The sequence below is a fragment of the Podarcis filfolensis genome, assembly GCF_964270895.1.
Source record: "Podarcis filfolensis genome assembly, chromosome: 13".
Classification (NCBI taxonomy): Eukaryota; Metazoa; Chordata; class Lepidosauria; order Squamata; family Lacertidae; genus Podarcis; species Podarcis filfolensis.
The window spans coordinates 1,664,336-1,685,562 of NC_139615.1; the positions used below are offsets into that span (position 1 = coordinate 1,664,336).

General features: G+C 53.4%; 2 protein-coding genes across 3 annotated transcripts; one reads left to right on the forward strand and one right to left on the reverse strand.

Moving 5' to 3' along the window:
• Nucleotides 1-299: 299 nt before the first annotated feature.
• On the forward strand, nt 300-3,045 carry LOC310746977 (rhomboid-related protein 4-like). Of its 2 annotated transcripts, none has more exons than XM_083581256.1 (3): nt 300-718; nt 1,123-1,264; nt 2,866-3,045. In XM_083581256.1, exons 1-3 carry the CDS (start codon nt 361-363, stop codon nt 2,933-2,935), a joined length of 570 nt encoding a protein of 189 aa, XP_083437382.1. In that variant the 5' UTR covers nt 300-360; the 3' UTR covers nt 2,936-3,045. The 2 variants fall into 2 exon arrangements, with proteins under 2 accessions (XP_083437382.1, XP_083437383.1); XM_083581257.1 differs by having other exon boundaries at nt 1,129-1,264.
• A 2,050-nt stretch (nt 3,046-5,095) lies between these two features.
• Nucleotides 5,096-21,023, reverse strand: AGFG2 (ArfGAP with FG repeats 2). Its single transcript, XM_083581136.1, has 12 exons — nt 20,738-21,023; nt 18,172-18,265; nt 17,509-17,624; nt 17,168-17,288; nt 15,379-15,514; nt 14,274-14,411; nt 13,128-13,230; nt 12,884-12,948; nt 11,420-11,506; nt 9,684-9,815; nt 8,088-8,173; nt 5,096-7,025 (listed from the first exon to the last, which is right to left on the reverse strand). The coding sequence occupies exons 1-12, from the start codon at nt 20,926-20,928 to the stop codon at nt 6,954-6,956; spliced, it is 1,341 nt and encodes a 446-aa protein (XP_083437262.1). The 5' UTR covers nt 20,929-21,023; the 3' UTR covers nt 5,096-6,953.
• Between the last annotated feature and the right edge of the window lie 204 nt (nt 21,024-21,227).

The window sequence follows — 21,227 nt, forward strand, 5'->3', positions numbered from 1 at the left end:
TATTCCAGCCCCCTACAATGCAGGGAGAAGTCCAGCCTTTCACCTGCCCTGGGTTTCCTTAACAAGCCATCCCTTTTCCTAGGGGACTCTGGGGATTGGAGTACGAGGGTCTTCTCAGGACTCTCAGCTGTCCTTAAGGAACTACAACTCCCAGGATTCCTTGGGTGTGGGCGGGGGGGAGGGGGCAGCGTCTTCTTAAAGGGGCCTGAGGCTGGTCCAGGTGGGGCCCTTAGGATTGAGGAGGAGGGAGGGTCAAAGGTCGCAAAGGCCTGCATCAGCCTTGAGGTCACAGAAGGAGCCCTCCCCCATCCCTCCTCTTGCTGTCCTGGCCCCCAGCCTGGGGGCAGGCAGCCCCCACCCATGGTGCCCTGGGCCACCCTGGCCCTGGTGGGCATGAACCTCGCCCTCTTCTGGCACCCTCTCCATCCCCCCGGGGCTGCCTGCCTGAGCGTGAGGACGGTGTGGGACCGGGGCCAGTGGCAGAGGCTCTTCTTGGCCCCCTTCCACCACCTGGGACCCGCCCACCTCCTCATGAACATGGCCACGCTCCTGTGGCTGGGCCACGGGGTGGAGCAGGAGGTGGGCAGCCTGCGGACGGGGGTCCTGCTCCTGGCCTTGGCCCTCGTCGGGGGGCTTTTCCACCTGGCGCTCAACACCCTCCTGGCCGCACTGACGGGGAACCTGTGGTACAGAGAGCACTGCGCCGTCGGCTTCTCAGGTGAGCTGGCTCTCCCATCCCCAACGCGCTGCCCCCGGGGCTCTCCATCTCGCTCGGAGTCATAGGGCTGCGAGAGTCGGAGGGGACCCCCAAAGCTCATCTAGTCCAACCCCCCATGAAATTTTAGAGTTGGGATTTCCGGGCGTTTTCTAGCCACCCCTCCGCAATGCAGAGATCACAGCTGCAAAAACCTCTGGCGGGTTATCACCCCATCTCTTCTGGAAAAGCTCCTGCAAATTTCAGACGTGGGATTTTTAAGAGTTGGGAAGGGCCCTCCAAAGGCCATCTAGTCCAACCCGCCCCGTGCTGCAATGCTGAACCGTCTCTGTGAAAGGGCCTGTGTCCAGAGGCAGAGGTTAGATGCTCCTTTGACGTGGCTCCTCCACCTTCTCCCTCCTTCCAAGCTGCAGGGGTCCTCTTCTCGCTGGAAGCCATGGGCCGGCAAGTGGAATCCGTCCCTGTGGCCACGATGTCCAGCGGGTTCACGGTCACGACCAGGTGGCTCTGCGTCTTGGAATGCCTCCTCCTGGCCATCCTTTATCCCAGGTAAGCCCTGGATGCGAGTCAGGGAAGGGGGAAGAAACCCAAGCAGCAGGGAGCCGACATTCCCGCCCCAAGCGGGAGGTAGAAGATTCCCTCCCCCTCTTCTGAGGTCGTTCCAACACTCCAGACACGCTCAGAGGCACTCTTGTCATCGCCGCTTTCCATTTCCTCTGCTCGCTTAGGGCAGAATCCCAGCACGGAGGTCGCATAGTTAAACTGTGGAACTCTCCGCTGCAGGAAAAGCAGAGAAGCCACCTTTGGTCTTTACCCAGCTGCGGCTGCAGAATTCTCCTTAAGATTTAAAAAAACAGGCCATCTGGCCACCTGCCAGGGGTTCTTGAGCTGTGGTCCCTGCATTGCAGGCAGTGGGTTGGGCTAGATGACCGCAAGGGGACCCCTTCCGACTCTATGGTTTTATGATTCTGTGATGAGCTTGTGCCGTGAGCTCTTCCCGCTAGAAGCAGCTTGAGTCACAGGAGGGAGAGGCTGAGTCAGAGTGTGTGTGTGTGTTCTCCTGCAGGTGCAAGGCTGGCACAATACTTTTTGCAGCCTGGGGCAAACAGCGAGGTGCAGAATAACTGAGGGAACCACCAGCTGGCGACTGGACAGACCCCCAGGGCTTAGTGCAGGTGGGGCAGGGGCATGGGGCACAGCTCGTCCTCATAGAACTGTAGAGTCGGAAGGGACCCCCTGAGGTCATCCAGCCCAACCCGCTGCAAAGCAGGAATCTCAGCTAGATCACACACATGACAGGTGGACACCCTACCTTTTGCTTAAAAGCCTCCAAGGAAGCCACCCACCTCTTGTGGGTCCCTGTTCCGCTTTTGAACGGCTCTTATGGTCAGGTGGTTCTTCCTGGCGTTTAGTCAGAATCTCGACGCTGTGAGTTCGAGTCCTACCCTCCAGGGCAGCGGAAAACAAGCTCGCTCTGCCTTCTATGTGAAGGCCAGGTCAGGGTCGGTACTGTATGCTCAAGCCGCTTTGCCCCAGTGAGAAACCTGGCTTCTGAATTCTGGCCCAGCTGGATGTTTCTGAACAGCCTCTGGGGCAGCCCCACGGATCCTGTGTTGCAGTAATAATAATAATAATTTATTATTTATACCCCGCCCATCTGGCTGGGTTTCCCCAGCCACTCTGGGCGGCTTCCAACGAAACACTAAAATACAATAACCTATTAAACATTAAAAGCTTCCCTAAGCAGGGCTGCCTTCAGGTGTCTTCTAAAAGTTTGGTAGTTATTTTTCTCTTTCACATCTGGTGGGAGGGCATTCCACAGGCGTGCGCCACCACCGAGAAGGCCCTGTGCCTGGTTCCCTGTAACCTCACTTCTCGCAATGAGAGAACTGCCAGAAGGCCCTCAGAGCTGGACCTCAGTGTCCGGGCAGAACGATGGGGGTGGAGATGCTCCTTCGGGTATCCTGGGCCTTTGAAGCCGTTTAGGGCTTTCAAGGTCAGCACCAACACTTTGAATTGTGCTCGGAAATGTCCTGGGAGCCAATGCAGGTCTCTCAGGACCGGTGTTATATGGTCTTGGCGGCTGCTCCCAGTCACCAGTCTAGCCTAATCTAACCTTGAGGTTATATGTCCACTTCTCCATCCTCCAGGAGTTCTCTCACCGGCCACGTCTCTGGGATACTGGCTGGGTTGGCCCTCTCCGCCGTCCCTCTGAACTAGGGCAGTGACTGAAGATGTGAGCCTCTGGAGGAAGACCACCACCCACCACCCGCAGGAGCCGTCGGCGCCAGCCCCCCACCCACCATCTCAATAAAGCTGCCCTCCCTCTCTCCCTTCTTCCTCAAGTGATTCCTGAATCCAGCAGCATCTAGCAGGTTCATAAAGGGTGATGCTGACTCAGCCAGAGCTGTCCGAGGGCCACGTTGGCAACCTGCCAGGGGCCGCATGGTGGCAATAAGCGCCCAGAGCGGGTCAACCATTGTCAATCTCCCTTCTGCGCCAATAGGAGGCGGGCCAGCAGTGCAAACCTTTGAGAGGTTCCCCCACCTCCCTCTTTCTCTATTCTGCGTTGCAGGGGGTTGGGATGGATGACCCCTAGGGGTCCCTTGTGGCTCATGCAGGTGAGCAGAAAGCGCCCAAGGGGAGGGCGAGGCCAACAAGGGGTGGGAGCCTGGGGAGGTGCAGCCCAAAGGCAACATTTGCCCCCGCGCCAGGTCTCCCCCACCCTCTATGATGCAAAGCCTGCCTCAGGCAGGGAAGAGAGTGCCTTTTGCTATGAGGTTCCAGTTTCCAGGGCTAAAATCCACTGCTGAAAATAGGTTCAGACCCTCGGCTTGTAGTGATGCCCAAATTGTGACCGTGGAGATATCTGGTTTCAAGATATCTGCCAGGCCCCTCCTTGCAATTTTAGCAGGTCGGCAGAAGAGCTGATTCACTGCATTTATATCCCTCCTTAGGGACGCAGGTGGCACTGTGGGTTAAACCACAGAGCCTAGGACTTGCCGATCAGAAGGTCGGCGGTTCGAATCCCCACAACGGGGTGAGCTCCCGTTGTTCAGTCCCAGCTCCTGCCAACCTAGCAGTTCAAAAGCACGTCAAAGTGCAAGTAGATAAATAGGTACTGCTCCAGCGGGAAGGTAAACGGTGCTTCTGTGCGCTGCTCTGGTTCGCCAGAAGCGGCTTAATCCTGCTGGCCACATGACCCGGAAGTGGTACGCCGGCTCCCTTGGCCAAGAAAGCGAGATGAGCGCCGCAACCCCCGAGTCGTCCGCGAATGGACCTAATGGTCAGGGGTCCCTTTACCCAGTGGCGTAGCGTGGGTTGTCAGCACCCGGGGCAAGGCAAGTAATTTGCGCCCCCTAACCCGTGGATTTGCGCCCCCTAACCCATGGATTTGCCCTAACCCCAGATGTTGCGCCCGGTGCGGCCCGCCCCCCCTGCACCCCCCACGCTACGCCACTGCCTTTACCCTCATCCCTCCTTTCTCTCCAAGGCGGCCACCCTCCTCCTAATTTCTAGAATAACCCTGCGAGGAAGGTGAAGAGGCTGTGACTGACTCCAAGGTCACCTGGGGAGCTTAAAGATTGAGTGGGGATTCGAATCCTGACCTCCCAGGTCCTAGTCTGACACTCCAACCTAGTGTTTCCCTAACTTGGGTCTCCATCTGTTTCTGGACTACAACTCCCATCCTCCCCTAGCTGGCAGGACCAGCGGTCAGGGATGATGGGAGCTGTAGTCCAAAAACAGCCGGAGACCCGACATTTGGGAAACTTTGCTCTAACCACTTCACCACATTGCCTTCCTCGCGTTCTCCTGCTATGGGGCAGCTTTATCAATTAAGCCAGGGGGAAGCAAAATGCCGTTTAGAGAAGCATCTGAAATGTTTCCCTCGAAGCTTGAACTGGATGGACGTTTTAACTGCTTTGAGACCTTTTTCTTTAAAATATAAAGCAGCAGAGAAATGAAAAAATTAGCAATTATAATAAATTTCAACGGGGGAGAAAAAGTGGTGCCGTTGCGGCGATCATAACCCAGGTTTAAGGTGCCATTTGGCAATGTGGTTATAATATAGCTGAGTTTCTAACGCTGCCACTGGCCCACTTAGCACTACCTGCTCGGACTGGCAGCCACAGCTCTCCAGGATCTCTCTCAACCCTTCCTGGACGCTTCCAGAAACCACCTCTGAGCGAAGGCCTTAGATTTAAGGCTTGCTTTCTTGTTGGGAATGCCTTTGGAGACCGAGACGCAGCCCGCTCCGATCTCTTGGCGACGCTTCTCCAGGATTCAGAGCCCACGAACCCAGAGGCCCCAATCCAGCCGCTTCCAGGCCTGCAACCCGAGAGGCAGGCGTTTGCCGAAAGAAGACCAGGGACCACCATGTTTGTTTTTCAAATAGATTTTTCCCCCTTCCCCATATAGATATCTATAGACATTTTGAGTGCAACAAGTTCTGCGCTTATTATATATTTCGTGAGTATATATAGATATATATCTTTTAAAAACGTAGTCCATACTTTTGTTGAAAATATAAACTCCAGTCTTCCTTAAGGGGGTGGGGGAACGAGTCCGTTCTGTTCCCAGGAGGGGCAATCGAAGGGTTACCCCAAAGAAAGGAAAAAGCCCCGGAGGGCGGCGTAGGGAGCCTGGGATAGGTAGAATACTTGTGCGCGGGAAGGGATTGTGGCCTTTGAAGGAGCCTTGGGTTGAAAGTGTGCGGGCGAAGGAGGAAGCGCGGAGGTGGGAGCCGGGCGGACGGGTGCGAAGAAGTAAAAGAGCTACAGCACACTGAAGGAAGCACAACGAGAGCTGCTGCCATTCGCTTAGCAAAGCCGTAGTTTTCCCTGCTCCCAGGTATCGAGATCCAGCCAGCACATTCCCCAACCCATTTCTGCATTCAGCCAAACAGAATTAAGGAAACTTAACGCTTTGGTCAGATTTCCTGAGACCACGAAAAAGGAGTGGGGGAGAGAGGGGAAGGGACTTGCTTTCGAAAGATGCATAAAACCCCCTTTTGAAATGTTGGGACTCTGCAGGCACTGTCTGACCAGGTGAGGCTGGTGGAAGACCTCCGGGGGGGGGGGCTGGAAAGGCAGCTTTCTGGGGCCCCCCAGGGCGGGAAATGTGGACGTTGGAGGGTTTTTTGGCAGAGACACGGCTCTGAGTCAGCTGGGAGGGGAAATGACAGCTCTCCTGTCTGCCCCCTGCACTTCTCGGATGTTGGGGGGCTGCTCAGAGACCCTTGCCAAGGCTTTCCCAGATGGCTCCCCCGACCCAGCAAGGCAATGCACATTGGCAAAGCACACAGCCGGAAGTGGGGGACCCAAGCGAGGACTGACTGCAAAGTCTGGGTTGCCAAACTTTGGGTTTTGCACGACAGCGCAGACCTCCAAGCCTGGGGAGGGGGCCCAGACCTGTTCCAAAAGAGCCCCAGACCGTACACACTGCCTCTGTCTTTCTTCCAAGCCTCTGGACTTGATTCTGGGGCTCCGGCATTGCAGCCTGGAGCCTCCGTTGCTCTAGACACGCTTCGTCTGCTCACCAGCGGGCAGGTGTGTTTGTCGGCGACCCTGACCGCGTCTCCCTGCCGCCTCGTCTAGTGCAATAAAATGATGAGAGGAAGAGGAATCCTGTCTGCCTTTGGGGCAGCTTCACCCTAGAGGAGAAGGGGGCCTGAAGCCTCCCCACGGCGGCTGGCAAGGGGGCCCGAAAGAAGCCAGAGAGACTTGGAAGGGGGATGCAGACTGGTCTGTGCAGAGCCTGAATATCCTCCTCTTCTCCCCACCTTGGCAATCCCAGACACCCCTGCAACAAGGGCTGCTGGGAAGCTGGTGGGAGGGGTGGCCAAGGAGGAAGCAGTTGACTCACAGGGGCTCCTGGACTTCCTGTTTACCCAGCATGCACACCCACCTCTAGGTACTGAGCTTCCCCAGCATCGCTCAGAACTGCTTGCCGCCCCCCTCCCCAAATCTTCTCCCCAGCAAGCATCACTGCCCTGGTTTCCAGCCAGCTAACCCAGCTCCCTGGCAAGTCACATCGTGCGCTGCTTTCTGGAGGGAGAGGCCATAGGTTCCCCCCCCAAAAAAACCTTCTGAAAAGCACTTAAGCGCCCACCCCCAGTCCAGGGGGCGGGAAGAGTAAAGTGCCCAAGTGGCAAAGACACTCTCTCCTATATGACACACATACACACACACACTCGAGGTGAGTCGGGGGTCTCCGGCGGTCTGTCGTCTAGCCAGCGCTATAAGAAAGGGTTGGTGGGGGGGTGTTTCGCCAGGGAGAAAGGGCCAGCAGGCGAGGAGGCCATCGGGGTCTGTGGGAGACAGAGACAGAGAGGTGGGTGAGTGGGGGGGACGGGGATGGGGGGAGAGAAGGATCAACACAGAGAGAGAGACACACACAAACACCCCAGTCAACTGAACGGAAAGTTCATCTTGAAATATCCAAAGATTCTGTAAGCTAGGGAGGGAAAGCCTATTTATTCCACTGCCACCCAAACAGAGGAAAACACTATAAAAAAATTCCTTCCAGTAGCACCTTGGAGACCAACTAAGTTTGTTGTTGGTATGAGCTTTCGTGTGTATCTGAAGAAGTGTGCATGCACACGAAAGTTCATACCAATAACAATATTAGCTGGTCTCTAAGGTGCTACTGGAAGGAATTTTTTTATTTTGTTTCGACTACGGCAGACCAACCTACAGCTACCTACCTGTAAAAGGAAAACACTGTTTTCCTTGAGTTATTATCAAGAACGTAAGGGCTCCCCTGTCTGTTCCAGGATCCTGTTCCCACAGTGGCCAACCAGCTGCCTCTTCTGGGAAACCCAGAACCAGGATCCGAGCACAAGAGCAACCCTCTCACCTCCTGGGGTTTCTAGCAAATCGGTTTCAGAAGCATTGCTGGGGTTAAAAAGGCAACCGTAGTGACATCTGCCTTTAAAGCCTCCTGCTGGAGGGAGTTCTGCAGTTTAGCGATCAGCTAGAAGGACTTTCTTTCTCCTGCCCTGGATGCCCTCCAGTTAGGAGAGAGGGAGGAAAAAATTTCTCTATCCGCTTTTCCCGTGCTATGCGGAACTTTGAACGCCTTCCTTGCCTTTCCCTCTGAACTGAAAAGTCCCGAACGCTGCAACTTTTCTACGTAGAGAGCCTGTTCCCACCCCGGCCCCTCAAACTGAGGAGAAACCATTGCTTTCTTTGATTAATATCAAGATCACGTGAGCGTCACCTGCCTTTGTACTGGAGCCTTCACGGATGCACACACACACACAGAGATCTAGGGTGTGGAAGGGTGATCGCAAGAGATGGGGAACTGGCAAGCGGGAGAGGTTGGAGGGCTGGAAGAGGAGGGGGAAGGAGAGGGGTGGGAGTTTCCTTACCACAAAAGGGTTGGTGGAGATCCCAACAGGCTGCCCAAGGGGTCTCTGCGCAGCTTTGGCAACAGAAAATCCACTGAACGGGGACCCTGAGGCAGGAGAGACACACAGAGAGAGTGAGTGAGTGTTGAGATGACTTTTGCCGTAATGAGATGAAACTGAAATACTTTCTTGTCACTTGTACAACTTGTATGCAGTGAGATTACATAAGCACCCCCCACTCAGCTCTCTTATTCTTAATTCCCCTCGTTTACTGACGCACACACACCAAACCCGAAAGTCAGTTGCCCTGTAGTTATCTTTTCATTCAGCAGCCTAACAGCCCAGGATAGAAGCTGTTCTTTACCCTGTTGGGTGCAACTAATCCTGCTTCTATATCTTCTGCCCGAGGGCAGGAGATCAAGAAAGTGCCGGCCAAGGTGTGAATCATCCCTGAGAATTTTCCTCACTCTCCTGAGGCAACCTTCTTCCGCTATTTCATCCAGCAGATTCATGGGACAGCCCATAATATCTTGTGCTGTATTCACCACCCTCTGTAGGCACTTCCTATCTGTTGATGTCAAACCAGCGTACCAGGGGCAGGTTCAAGCCCTGGTCTCTCCCAGGTCCTGGCCTGACACTCTAACTGCTATAGACCGCCGCTGGCTCTCTTAAGAGAGTCTGGAGATCAAAGAGGCATGTGCACGGTTCTCTCTGTCCTCATTTAACTCCCAGAGAAACAACCCTGCGAGGGAGGCTAGGCTGAGAGGCAGTGACTGGCCCCAGACCAGGCAAGCCAGCCCTCTGCTTGAGACATATTTACACTCTGCTTCAAATCCTGTGGGAAGCTTTTGCGCTATGTGCTGATTTCAGGGGGCCCCTCTCTGCTGTGCTGGTAAAGGTAAAGGTACCCCTGACCGTAAGGTCCAGTTGCAGACGACTCTGGGGTTGCGGCGCTCATCTCACTCTATAGGCCAAGGGAGCCGGCGTTTGTCCGCAGACAGCTTCTGGGTCACGTGGCCAGCGTGACTAAGCCGCTTCTGGCGAAACCAGAGCAGCGCACGGAAACGCCGTTGACCTTCCCGCTGGAGCAGTACCTATTTATCTACTTGCACTTTGACGTGCTTTCGAACTGCTAGGTTGGCAGGAGCTGGGACTGAACAACGGGAGCTCACCCCATCGCGGGGATTCGATCCGCCGACCTTCTGATCGGCAAGCCCTAGGCTCTGTGGTTTAGACCACAGCGCCACCCGCGTGCTGGTGGAAGGGGCTTAATCGGGGTCACCGAGGTCCTTTCCCCAAAGCATTCTCTTCTTCTCCCATGAGCCCCATGGGGAAAAGGGGCAATGAGCTATGTGGGGACCCTCGACGGCCTTCCTCTAGCCTCGAGAGGTTTTGGCCACGCATGCAGAGCCCGTCAACCTGCCCATCACAACCCCAACGAGGGATAGGACCTTGACTGTCGTTTATTATTTTTTTTCTATAAAGATGAGGCTCAGGCTGCTGAATTCCACAGTGCCTCAAATGTGAAAGCCCGCAGTTTCTCTGAGTGAGTGTGCAATGGCATGTCTACTTCTGGACCGAGTGCCCCCCCCCCCCGCAAAGAAAAGCACCTCTTACCGCCATTCTGCTGCTGACTGAGCATTGCTTGGGTCTGGAACAGAGGCGGTTGCTGGTGCTGCAGTGGGGAGGCGAAGACGCTGGAGAGGGGGGAGGTGGAGAAGCTGCTGGGGGATCCCACCACGAAGGCCCCTGCAAGAAGAGAGAGAGCCAGAGTAATGAGGAAGGGGCAGGAATAACCTGAGGATGGGGGACGCCTGGCTTGACGGCTGCACATGTGAAAAGGATGCAGCGGGTCTTAGGGGGCCACAAGCTTATCAACACGAGCCAGCAGTGTGAGGCAGCAGCAAAAAAGGCTATTGCTATTCTCGGCCGCATCCACAAAAGTCTAGTGTCCAGATCGAGGGAAGGAATAGCACTGTTCCATTCCGCCTTGGTCAGACCACACCTGTCCAGTTCTGGGTGCCACAATTTAAGAAGGGTATTTTGCAGAGGAGGGCAACCAAGGTCAGGGGCCTGGAAACTGGAGGGTGTTGGGGATGCCTGGAAAAGACTGAGGAGAGAGGGTAGCCATCTTCAAACATCTGAAAGATGGAGCGAGCTTGTTTTCCGCTGCTCCACAGCGCAGGACCCAAACCGGCTGGGCTAGATGGGTCCTTGGCCTGACCCAGAACGCTCTTCCAGCTGTGTTCTATCTCCACATGTCAAAGGAGGTATTTCTCTGAATACCGGCTGCTGGGAACTGTGGGTGGGGAGAGCACTGTTGCACCCAGGTGCCGCTTGGCAGCTTCCTCCCGCAAGTATATTTACACAAAGGTGCCTTTTGCTACTCTCTTAAAGCCACCAAAGGGTCGGGTGCTGCCAACTGGGTTGCAGGGAGCAACGGGAGATGCCTGCCTTGCCAGAGGATGGGCTAGATGCGCTTTGGGGGTCCCTTCCAACGCTACGATTCTATGAGTCCTGCAGGGCAGAAGGCGGCTTACAAAACCAGCCCCTACTCCTCCTTTGCCCGACTCGCTGTCTCTCTGGCCGCCCTCCCGCCTCCACTTGAATGATAAGAACCACAGGACTGTAGAGTTGGAAGGGACTATGAGGATGTTGACATTTCCACTGCACCTTAAAGAGCAGGCGTGTGGAACTGTTGCGTGTCACGTGTCTGTTTACATTGATTGAAACGTCCGTTGTGAGTAGCTTTTGCTTTTCCTGTTCTCTCTGAGACGACAAGAGAGACGACACGTTTGTCCTGATTTATGATTAATAAATCTGTAGTTGTAGCATGCTTCCGCAAGCCTCACGCCTATTCTGTGTGTGCAATTCCATCTGCTGACAGTGTGCCCTGGCTCAGAAGCCTGGGTCCATACTTCACAGAGCAGCAAGCTCGGGAAGCGTGGTGTGCACGGCATATTTGTGGGGTATGAAAAAAGGTGTAGACAGAGTGCCACCATTCTCCTAAGAAAGAGGAGATGTGTGCTGAAGACTTGCGTCCAGTACGCAGATCTGAAAGGGCCACAAAGGGCAAACCTCCAAAGAGGTGTGCTGATGAGTTGGCTAAAACAGCAGTAGCTGCTGTTAGTAGCTCAGAGTAGCTGTGGGAACCTTCAAGCTCAGAAGCCCGGATTGCTGATTTACGTCGGAGCAGAGGTGATGGTCTTCGCAGCGGGACGGCTGGAAGGAGGCGACAACAGAGGGCCCTCTAGCCCAAGCCCCTGCAATGCAGGAATCTCCCCCCACCCCCCAAAAAACGGGGCTCAAATCTATGACCCCCAAGAGTCTCAAGGAGGCAGGGAAGGGCTTACCTGGGCCCATGCCATTGGTCTGGAAGGGGTTGGTGGAAGGCAGAGTGGGCTGAGCAACGGCAGAGGTGGCGAAAGGATTGGTGCAGGCTGGACGTCAGAGAGAGAGAGACAGAAAGCGCCCCGAGTTATACCACAGATGAAGCAACTGGCCTCTGCTACACCCCAAGAACGTGCCAGGGGTCCTCAGACTTTGCCATAGTAACTGAAGACTTGTGCCTAGAAACCTGCCCCTCCCTCTAAGACACGCACCGCTCCCCAAAATTTCACCATCCACCATTTTACTTCCTCATTGGATGACACACATGCACAGGCCTCGCTATGTGGGAACAATCAGTTCCTGCTCAACAGTATTTATTCAACAAGGAGAGAAACGCATGTCAAACACAGTTTTCTAGGACGAGGGGCTGACGAGAGGGGAGGAGGCGATTTTATGATGGATGCAGTTGTATAAAATATAATAATAATAATAATAATAATAATAATAATAATAATAATAATATATTTATACGCTGCCCATCTGGCTGGGTTTCCCCAGCCACTCTGGGCAGCTTCCAACAAAATATTAAAATACAGTAGTCCATCAAACATTAAAAGCTTCCCTAAAGTTGTGCATCTGACTCTCTGTATGCCTGCCTGTGTCTATCTGACTCTCATGTGACTCTCTCTCTCTATGTAACATTACGGTACAAATCCTTGGGATGGGGTACTGATTAGGGCAATTAGCCAAGTGCTGCGGACCCCCCGTTTTTCAAAAGCCAAGCGGCGCCACCAGACCCTCCAGTGTGTCCCAGTGCAAAACCAGGGCTCTGCCATCTCCCGGGCTGTGCATCCCTGCAAGTCATGTGACCAGCGTGAGAGCATGGCGCCCCGAAACAGGTGTTTTTTGGGCGCTGTAATCTCACACTCTTTTGGGCACCAGACAGCTGACAGGTATGTGTCACAGATCCCCGGTTGGGTTACGCAGATACCAACTGGGAACCACTGGTTTAGAGGGTTCTTTTGGTGGGGTTTGTTGCTGCTCTCGATATTAACGTTTTGTAGATTTGTTTTTAGATCTTATTATGACTTACGTGAAAATCGTTCCGTTTGGCTGTTTATGACTGCTTTTGTTATATTTGTAATTATGTAAATCTTTCCGTGTTGCGAACCACCTTGAGTTTGGCTTTAACAGCGGAAATGTGGCCTACAATTAAAACGATGACAATCTTTCATGTGTGGGTAACTGAAGGTTCACACAGCAGCACCTGAGTGCATTCTCTTTCCCGTTTAGTTCTTAGCTTATCTGTATTGTTTTCGTATGGATTTATGTTCTGTATATATTATGATTCGTTCTATTTATTATTGTTCGTTTGGTGTGATGCAAGACACTTTGATCACCGCCATGGGAAAAGTGGCCTACAAATAATTTGAAGATGACGACAGCAGCAACCATCAGAACCGAGAGGACGAAGGCAAACTACTTACCCCCATAGGCCGTGGCTGGGCTGGGCGGGGGCAGAACAGGTGACTGGCTCAGGGCCCCAAAGACACTGGCAGAGAGAGGGGGAAGAGGAGGAAGCAGGTAAGTACAAGGCTCTCTGGGAGATGCACCCAGAGGCCACTTAGACTCACAAACACACCCACACCCACACACACCCATTGGCCAAAGGCAGAAATGTCCACAGACCCACCAGCCCCAAACCAGTCGATCCAGAGGGAAACACAGTACCTGCTTGGGACTCCGCCCACTCTGAAGGCCCCACCCATGTCTGGAATGCCCACTCCTGGTTGGCTAGCCGGGGAGGCGGGGAAACCGCCCATGTGGGTTCCACCTGCAAGGAAGAATATTAATTAATATGGGTTTGTTTGGGAGTTATTGGTTTGTGTTTCTTTGTTCTTGTTTTAATCGTGTGTTTTGTGCTTTTATGTTGTATTTTTATGCTGTGAACTGCCCTGAGATCTGCTGGTGAAGAAAGATATACAAAATTAATAGAATTTTTAATTTTCTCTCTCCCCCCCCCCTTTCTGCCATTTTCCCAGACCAGGACTTGAGCTGGTGTACGCAAATTAAAACATAGCAAGTAAAATACAAAAAGCTAAAAGCATATAATATGTAATAGCTTAGTTACATTTTAAACTATCTTTTACCGTATTTTTTGCTCTATAAGACGCACTTTTTCCCTCCTAAAAAGTAAGGGGAAACGTGCGTGCATCTTATGGAGCGCATGCAGGCTTCGCAGCTATCCCAGAAGCCAGAACAGCGAGAGGGATCAATGCACAGCACTCCCTCTTGCTGTTCTAGATTCTGGCTTAGCCCCTAGGTCCCTTCCCCCACCTCCCGGAAAAGCCCCCAAGAAAAAAGGTCCCTTTCACGAGCCGCGTGGAGCATGTGTGCGGCTCTTGGGGGCTTTCCCCCCCAAAGAGGGAGAAGGGCAGCCTGTCAGTGATGGGCTGCCCTTCTCCCTCCTCGGGGAAAAGCCTGCAAGCGCCGCACACACGCTCCATGCAGCTCGTGAAAGGGAGCGCTGAGCAGAGCCTGGGATACATACAGGCTCTGCTCAGCGCTCCCTTTAAAGAATATTTTTTTTCTTGCATTCCCCCTCTAAAAACTAGGTGCGTCTTATGGAGCGAAAAATACGGTATATGTTTTCAGCTTTAATGCAACAGAATCAAAGCAATGCAAAAACAAATCTGTTAAAATGCAGGTAGTAGAAAAAATCTGTCAGTTCCCAAAGGCCTGTGGGAGTAAAACAGTCTCCGCCTGCCGACGAAAGGGGAACGAGGAGGAATAAAACATTGCGAGGATAAAATAGGGGGGTGAGGAACTATAGGGGAGGCGGAATATAAACGGAATGAACAACATAGTAGTACTTACGGGGCATGTTACCCGCTGCCATGGGCTGGCTCTGGAAAGGGCTGTGGCTGGCGGCTAACGCGTCCCCAAAGGTCACTCCAGCAGGACTTCCACCAAAGGCATCGAAACTGGTGAAGGCGGCCTGAGCTGGCACCTGGCCTGAGAGAGAAAGCGCAAGAGGGATTATTTAGCCGCAGTGTTGTGCATGGGTTAAGTTCCTTCTCTGGCCTGTCCTGAATCTACCGCCGATGGATTTCTTCCCGCATCGCAGGGGCCTCCAACCCTCCAAGTCTAGGGCTCTGACCTCCTCAAGCAAATCTGAGGGCATTAGGAGAAAAGGGAGAACGTTCTTATAGAATCGTAAGCGCTGGAAGGGACCCCGAGGGTCATCCAGTCCAACCCCTTGGCAAGGCGGGAATACTCCCCCCCCATCACACCTTCTTCACCCCTCTTTTGTAATACCATAGGAAAGCAATTAGAGCCTGTTGGATCTGCCCAGTGACCCAGCTACTGCAGAATCATGTTCTCACCAACTCGCCAGGTTTGTAAGCACACCCTGCGTCTTAGCGGTCCGTTGTCTAAATCAGGGTTTCCCAAACTTGCCAAAGAGAAAAACAACTACCAGACTTTTAGAAGACATCTGAAGGCAGCCCTGTTTAGGGAAGCTTTTAATGTTTAATAGGCTATTGTATTTTAATATTCTGTCGGAAGCCGCCCAGAGTGGCTGGGGAAACCCAGCCAGATGGGCGGGGTATAAATAATAAATTATTATTATTATTGGCTCTCTGGCTGTTTTTGGACTACAACTCCCATCATCTCTGACCACTGGTCCTGGTACCGAGGGATGATGGGAGTTGTAGTCCAAAACAAACAAACAAACACAGCCAGAGACTGTTTGGGAAACCCTGCTCTAAGTCAAGGAGCCGAAAGCCAGTGTTTTCGTTTTTCTTTCCCCATGGTGGAAAAGGCAGCTCCCCCAACTCCCTGGTTGCTTGGGATCCCGCCCCTCCCCCGATACCCATTTTGAAGCCTCCTCAGTTAACACACTCCCTCCAGATCAAAACTGCCCAGCCAGACACACCCACCCTCTCTCTGGTGTGATAAGGAGGCACAAGAAGTTACTCACTCCCAAAAGCAGGGAAGGCTGTGAAGGCAGGTCCAGGCTGAGGGGCAGCAAAGGGGTCTCCCCCAATGTCGGCCAAGAGGTCCATACTGGCTTTCTTGGCTGGCTGGGGGCCCTGCGGCTGGCTCCTGTCTGCAATCTGGAAAAAGGAAAGCCGGTCAGAATGAAAGGCTGGGATTCTGTCCAGGAAGAGATCCCCCCCCCCCCCCGCGAGAGCCTGGCATGAACCACAAATGCACTCTGAAGCAAGTTGTGGCCCACTGAGGTGCTAAGGGAGAATACTGTGTCCTGGGCTGTATATTGTTGGAACATAAGGAGATAGCTTTATGTGGCATTTGCACGCAGAAAATACACAGCGGCTAGGAGAAGAGGGCGTCGCAAAGGTCTCCCTGGCACGCCATGCTTATTTTGAACTTGAGCAAAGCTTCAAACTTGAGCAAAGTTTCAGAATCTACTGATTCTGTGGGGCAGGATGGATTGTTGGTTGTTGACAGGCACTAGGTGAAAATGTTCCTCTCTAACCAGACCTTTGGCAGTATATGGCCTTTTAAACTGGGGCGAGGGAGCAGTGTTGCTTTTGTCTGTTATAATATTATGCAGTTCTGTGTTTGATATTGTAAACCACCCTGCTATCTTCAGATGAAGGGCAGAATAGAAATTTAACCATCATCATAATCATCAGTGGCCGTTAGCACTGCTCTGCCTCTGCAGCTCCTTCTGAATACCAGTCGCTGGGAACTGCAAGAGGGGAGAGGACTCTTGTGCTTGGGTCCTGTTTGCAGGTTGGTCACTGTGAGAACACGATGCTAGACTAGATGGGCTCCCTTTTGCCTGACCCAGCAGGCTCTTCTTATAATAATAAATAATAAATAAATTTTATTTATACCCTGTCCTCCCCAGCCAAGACCGGGCTCAGGGCAGCTAACACCACATATAAAACAATTGATAGAAATACAACTTAAAAAACAAGATTAAAATACAACATTAAAATGCAGCCTCATTTCAGCAGAAACGCAAAAACTTTTTAGGGGATGAAAATGCCAAGTCTTCACCAAGGCCAACTATCCAGACTGGTCCTATGTGGGCCAGAAAAAAGCCAGGGAAGTCCCCTAACAGGAGTTCCATCACAGAAGGAGAAAGGAAAAAATAAACAGGGGGAGGGGATCAAGTTAATTCCAAGCCAAAGGCCGGGCGGAACAACTCTGTCTTACAGGCCCTGCGGAAAGAAATCAGATCCCGCAGGGCCCTGGTCTCATGAGGCAGAGCGTTCCACCAGGCCAGAGCCAGTGCTGAAAAGGCCCTGGCTCTGGCTGAGGCTAATCTGACTTGCTGGCCACCCGTCTCCTGTGGGAGGGAGTTCCATAGATTAACAGGGCACTGCATGGCAGTCTTTCACCCGCCCTGAATCTCCCAGCATTCAGCTTCAGTTCTGGTGCTATGACGAGAGAGGGAGGAAAACGTTCCTCTATCCGCTTTCTCCAGCCCAATCTTCATCTTATAACCCTCTGTCATGTCAACACTGTGGCTAGCCGCTAGCTGCCACAGAGAGCCTTATCCTCCGTGAATTTCTGGTTTCTCACTGTTCCTTGCTCGTCTTTTCTCCAAATTACACAAGCCCCAAACACTGCAAACTACAGCCCCCTGCCCCCTGCCCTGCTACTCCCCAACAGCTGCCAGAAACCTGATATCAGAGCTTGTGAAATAGGGTAGGGGCCTAGCCTGGGCTGGCCAGTGAATGGAAATAATTTCTGAGCGACTTAGTCGAGCCAGAAGGATGCCCGATACTCCCAACCTGGCTAGGCTTGGCTGCTGTAGGCATCGCCCCCGAGTCTCCCAGCAGCGTCTTCACTTCCACCGTGGAGCTTTGGGATGTCAGCGAGGGCAGGCTTTTGGCTTGCTCCGGGGAGATGTACCTGCAGGGGAAAGCCAGAGGAGAAGATAGACCACCGCCCGGGATAATCTCCCCACCCTCTCATCCCTTGGGTGGGTGAAAAGTCAACATTTCGCCTTTGGAGTAAGACGTGGAAATAAACAGCCCACACCAGTTTGCAGAATTTCATCTGAGTCCTTTACCACCCAGTAAGCTCCTGGGATTTGAGCTCCCCCTGAAGGACAGGCTCCTGTCATTCTCACCATCTCTTCTTCTCATATTTCTCCTGCAGAAACTCCTTCACTTTCTGAGGGTCCTGGGAATCTGGCAGCAGAGACGTCCGCGAGTCAAAGGTGCCCAACCAGATCTTCCGACAGGCCTGGGGTGGGGAGGGGGCCCAGAATTATTTACTTCGTAAGATTTATACACTGCTTGCTTGTAAGAGAAGGGGCAACTCAAAGAGGTATACAGAGAGAAACAACAGAATCATCAAGAAAAGCTACTATATAATTAAAAAAAAAAATAAACTAAAAGGGGATTAAAACACAAATCGACCAGGCAGGCTTGCCTAAACAAGAATGCTGTTTAGCAGGAGCTGGAAAAGTACGGGGAAGCCGCCTGCCTGATGTCAATAGGCAGGGATTTCCAAAGTTTAGGTACTGCCGCACTAAAAGATACGGGTTCTTATCAACGCATATGAGGAATAAGCTGCAATTCAGAACTCTGGAGGTTCTTTGGGAAGTGAGTACAGCAGGAGAGGACTATCACCTGTCCCCTCTCTGAAACCTCCCTTGTGCCTTCCGTTGGCCTCCTCAGTCACCAAACCGAGCTCGCCACCTTGCTATTATAAATTGTCTTATATATACGGTACTTATGAGAAAGCAGGACGCAACTGCCACGAAGGCCCCAGGTGGCCCCCGACTCACCTCGTTCCCACGGGTCTGGAGGTACTGCACCTCGCTCTCCGTGAAGGTCGTCATGGAGATCGACTTGACCCGGTGTGGGGGGTTCAGGCCACGGCTGCATTAGAGTGGGGAGAAGAAGCACAGAACTGTAGACCCCTCGCAAGGGTCATCTAGTCAAACCTGCCGCAATGCAGGAATCACAGCAAAGAGAAAAGCACCTGCTGATTATAGCCACTGAGTAGATACTCTCTAGGGGAGAGCAGGAGAAACCAGGCCTTTGAGTTGAGCAAACTGTGTGTGCTTTTGCAAGAGAGACACCTTGGTGAAGAGAGTGATGTTGACAGCTCTCTGAGCTGCCAGGAGTGCTGTGCATCCTGAGCTGCAGAATCCAGGAGAGGCCTGGGCCCTCAGGGAAGAGAGCCTAGATGTCGACTCTGCCCCAGTGGGCTCCTCATGGCCCTGTCCTCTAGCGCTCTGACCTGCTGAGGCAAGGATTATCTCTGCCCGTGGCAGTTAATTATTAAGAGGGTGGGAAATGAAATATCCAGAATGCCACGGAGGAGGAACTGTGAAGCCCATGTGGGGAGAACTTCCTCAGGGAGCAGACCTGGGTTAGGGATCTGGGGAACCTCGGTGGGGCAGGGGGGAGAGAAATTAAGGACTCATATCACCACGATTTAAGAACACAATCTGGCCCATCTAGCCCAACATCCTGTTCTCACAGAGGCCAACCAGATGCCCATGATGGGAAAATCTGCAAGCAGGATTCAAACACAAGAGCATCTCTCCCTTTCCTGTGCTTTCCAGCAACTGGTGTTCAGAAGCATTGCTACCTCTGACCATCCAGTAGCCATCGAAAGCCCTCTCCTGCTCCATGAATTTGCCCAATGCTCTTTTAAAGCCATCCAGGTTGTTGGCCATCACCACCTCCGGTGGGAGGGAGTTCCACAGTTCAACTATGCTCTGTGTGAAGACAGACTTCCAGTTATCTGTCCTGAATCTTCCAGCATTCGGCTTCATTGGAAGCCCACGAGTACCAGCGTCGTGAGAGAGGGAGAAAAGCTTTTCTCTATGCCAGGCATAATTCTACACACTTCTGCCATGTCGCCTTTTACTCGCCAGGTTGACAACGGCTGGCTTAAAAGTATTCCACAGATTTCCTTTTTTTCCACCCTCCCTCTCATGTCAGCCATACCCCACCATCCAGGGCAACAACCTGAGTTTCTATTTACTTTGGTCAAAAGGTGTTTAACCTGCCTTTCCGCTCAAAGGGGAGCTTATGAAACTCTTATTTGTTTTAGCGAAGAGATGCCTCTGCCTCCCACTGGCTAGCGAAGGCCAAAGAGCACGGCCAGCATCGGGGAGCGGCCCAGGATGCATTGCGCCGTCTTGCAGCAACCAACCCCACATTATCCCAGAGGTCCTTCTGCACCCCACACAAAGCGCAAACAAGGCCTCTTCCAAATCGCTGGTGCCTTCTGCCTGTTTCGTCATCCGCCACCCTCCTTTTAATTGTGTGCAGTTTCTAAAATTTTACTTGCTGCTTTATAACTCCCGCAGTTTGCCGAGGGTCGCAAATGGGCAGAGATGCTGTTGCGCTCAAGTCCTGGTTGTGGGCTTCTTCCATTCGTTTGGGACATCTGGTTGGCCACTGTGGGAACAGGATGCTGCCCTAGAGGAGCCACTGCACTCCTCCTGCAAGACTCTCTCACATCCTAAGCCTCCAGATGATTTTGCCAGGTGGTCTCATGTACGTCACAGAGATGGATGGCACATCCAAAGGTCATCTAGCCTTCAGTCAACCTGGAGCCCCTCAGCCGTTTTGGATTACAGCCCCCAACCCTCGGCCAAGGCTGGCTGTGGGGCTGATATTATTATTTATATTATTTATATTATTTATTAAATTTGTATACCGCCCTTCATCTGTAGATCTGAAGATCGAAACACATAATAAAAACAAGGGCAACAACACAAACAAACCAGTACGTTTCCAAGCACAATTCAAAGTGTTGGTGCTGACCTTGAAAGCCCTAAACGGCCTCAAAGGCCCAGTAGACCTGAAGGAGCATCTCCACCCCCATCGTCCAGCCCGGACACTGAGGTCCAGCTCCGAGGGCCTTCTGGCGGTTCCCTCCCTGCGGGAAGCGAGGTTGCAGGGAACCAGGCACAGGGCCTTCTCAGTGGTGGCGCCCGCCTTCTCATCAGATGTCAAGGAAATAAACAACTATCTGACTTTTAGATGACATCTGAAGGCGGCCCTGCTGAGGGAAGCTTTTAATGTCTGACGCTGTATTGTTTTTAATATTCGGTTGGAAGCCGCCCAGAGTGGCTGCGGAAACCCAGCCAGATAGGCGGGATATAAACAATAAATTATTGTTATATTATTATACCCATTAACCCCTTCCCCGTTGGGGTCCCTGACGCAGATGGAGGGCGCCAGGTTGAGGAAGGGTCTCCGATGCCCCGCCCTTGGGCCCGCCCCCAGGAGGCATTCCGCGTGGAACTAGCCCCGCCCCCGCGCATAGCGGCGTGGCCCCGCCCCCGGCCTCGCGCATAGCGGCGTGGCCCCGCCCCCCGCCGCACTCACAGCGCCCCCGAGCAGGCGGTGCAGACGTAGCTGCCGATGGTGATGTCCACGTAGGTGACGCCTCGCTGGCCGCACTCGAAGCAGAGGCGGCTGGCCGGCTCGGAGCTGACCAGCTCCCTCACCCGGCGGGACCAGACCTCGGCCTCCGAGTCCCGCGGGGAGCTGGGCTTCCTCGCCCCGGACGCCGCCATCCGGGCGCGCACCTCAGCCGCCTCGCTCCCTGTCAGCGCCGCCGCCGCGCATGCGCCCTGCCGACCCCCGCCGCGCACGGCGCATGCTCCGCTCTCCCCCGGCTGGGGCTTCCCCCCGCCCCGCCCCGCCCTCTCCCGGCGACCTTTCGATCCCGCCCCTTTCGTCCTCGCCGCCGCCGCCGCCGCCCCCTGAACCGCTACGCGCAGGCGCGCCGGGAAGCTCGCCACCTCGCGTCGTCTGCGCGTGCTCCGGCTTCCCAAGCCGAGGGAGGCGCTGAACCCGCGCGGGGCGGAAGGGG

Excerpts from the sequence above, each read along its gene's own strand:
- AGFG2 (XM_083581136.1), bottom strand. The coding sequence starts at position 20,928 with ATGGCGGCGTCCGGGGCGAGGAAGCCCAGCTCCCCGCGGGACTCGGAG. Across the intron at positions 14,412-15,378 it reads AGCCTTCCCTGCTTTTGGGA|GCCAGGTGCCAGCTCAGGCC; the intron begins GTGAGTAACTTC and ends TTTCTCTCTCAG. Across the intron at positions 11,507-12,883 it reads CCCAGCCACGGCCTATGGGG|CCTGCACCAATCCTTTCGCC; the intron begins GTAAGTAGTTTG and ends TCTGACGTCCAG.
- LOC310746977 (XM_083581256.1), top strand. The coding sequence starts at position 361 with ATGGTGCCCTGGGCCACCCTGGCCCTGGTGGGCATGAACCTCGCCCTC. Across the intron at positions 719-1,122 it reads CTGCGCCGTCGGCTTCTCAG|CTGCAGGGGTCCTCTTCTCG; the intron begins GTGAGCTGGCTC and ends CCTCCTTCCAAG. Across the intron at positions 1,265-2,865 it reads CTGGCCATCCTTTATCCCAG|GAGTTCTCTCACCGGCCACG; the intron begins GTAAGCCCTGGA and ends TCCATCCTCCAG.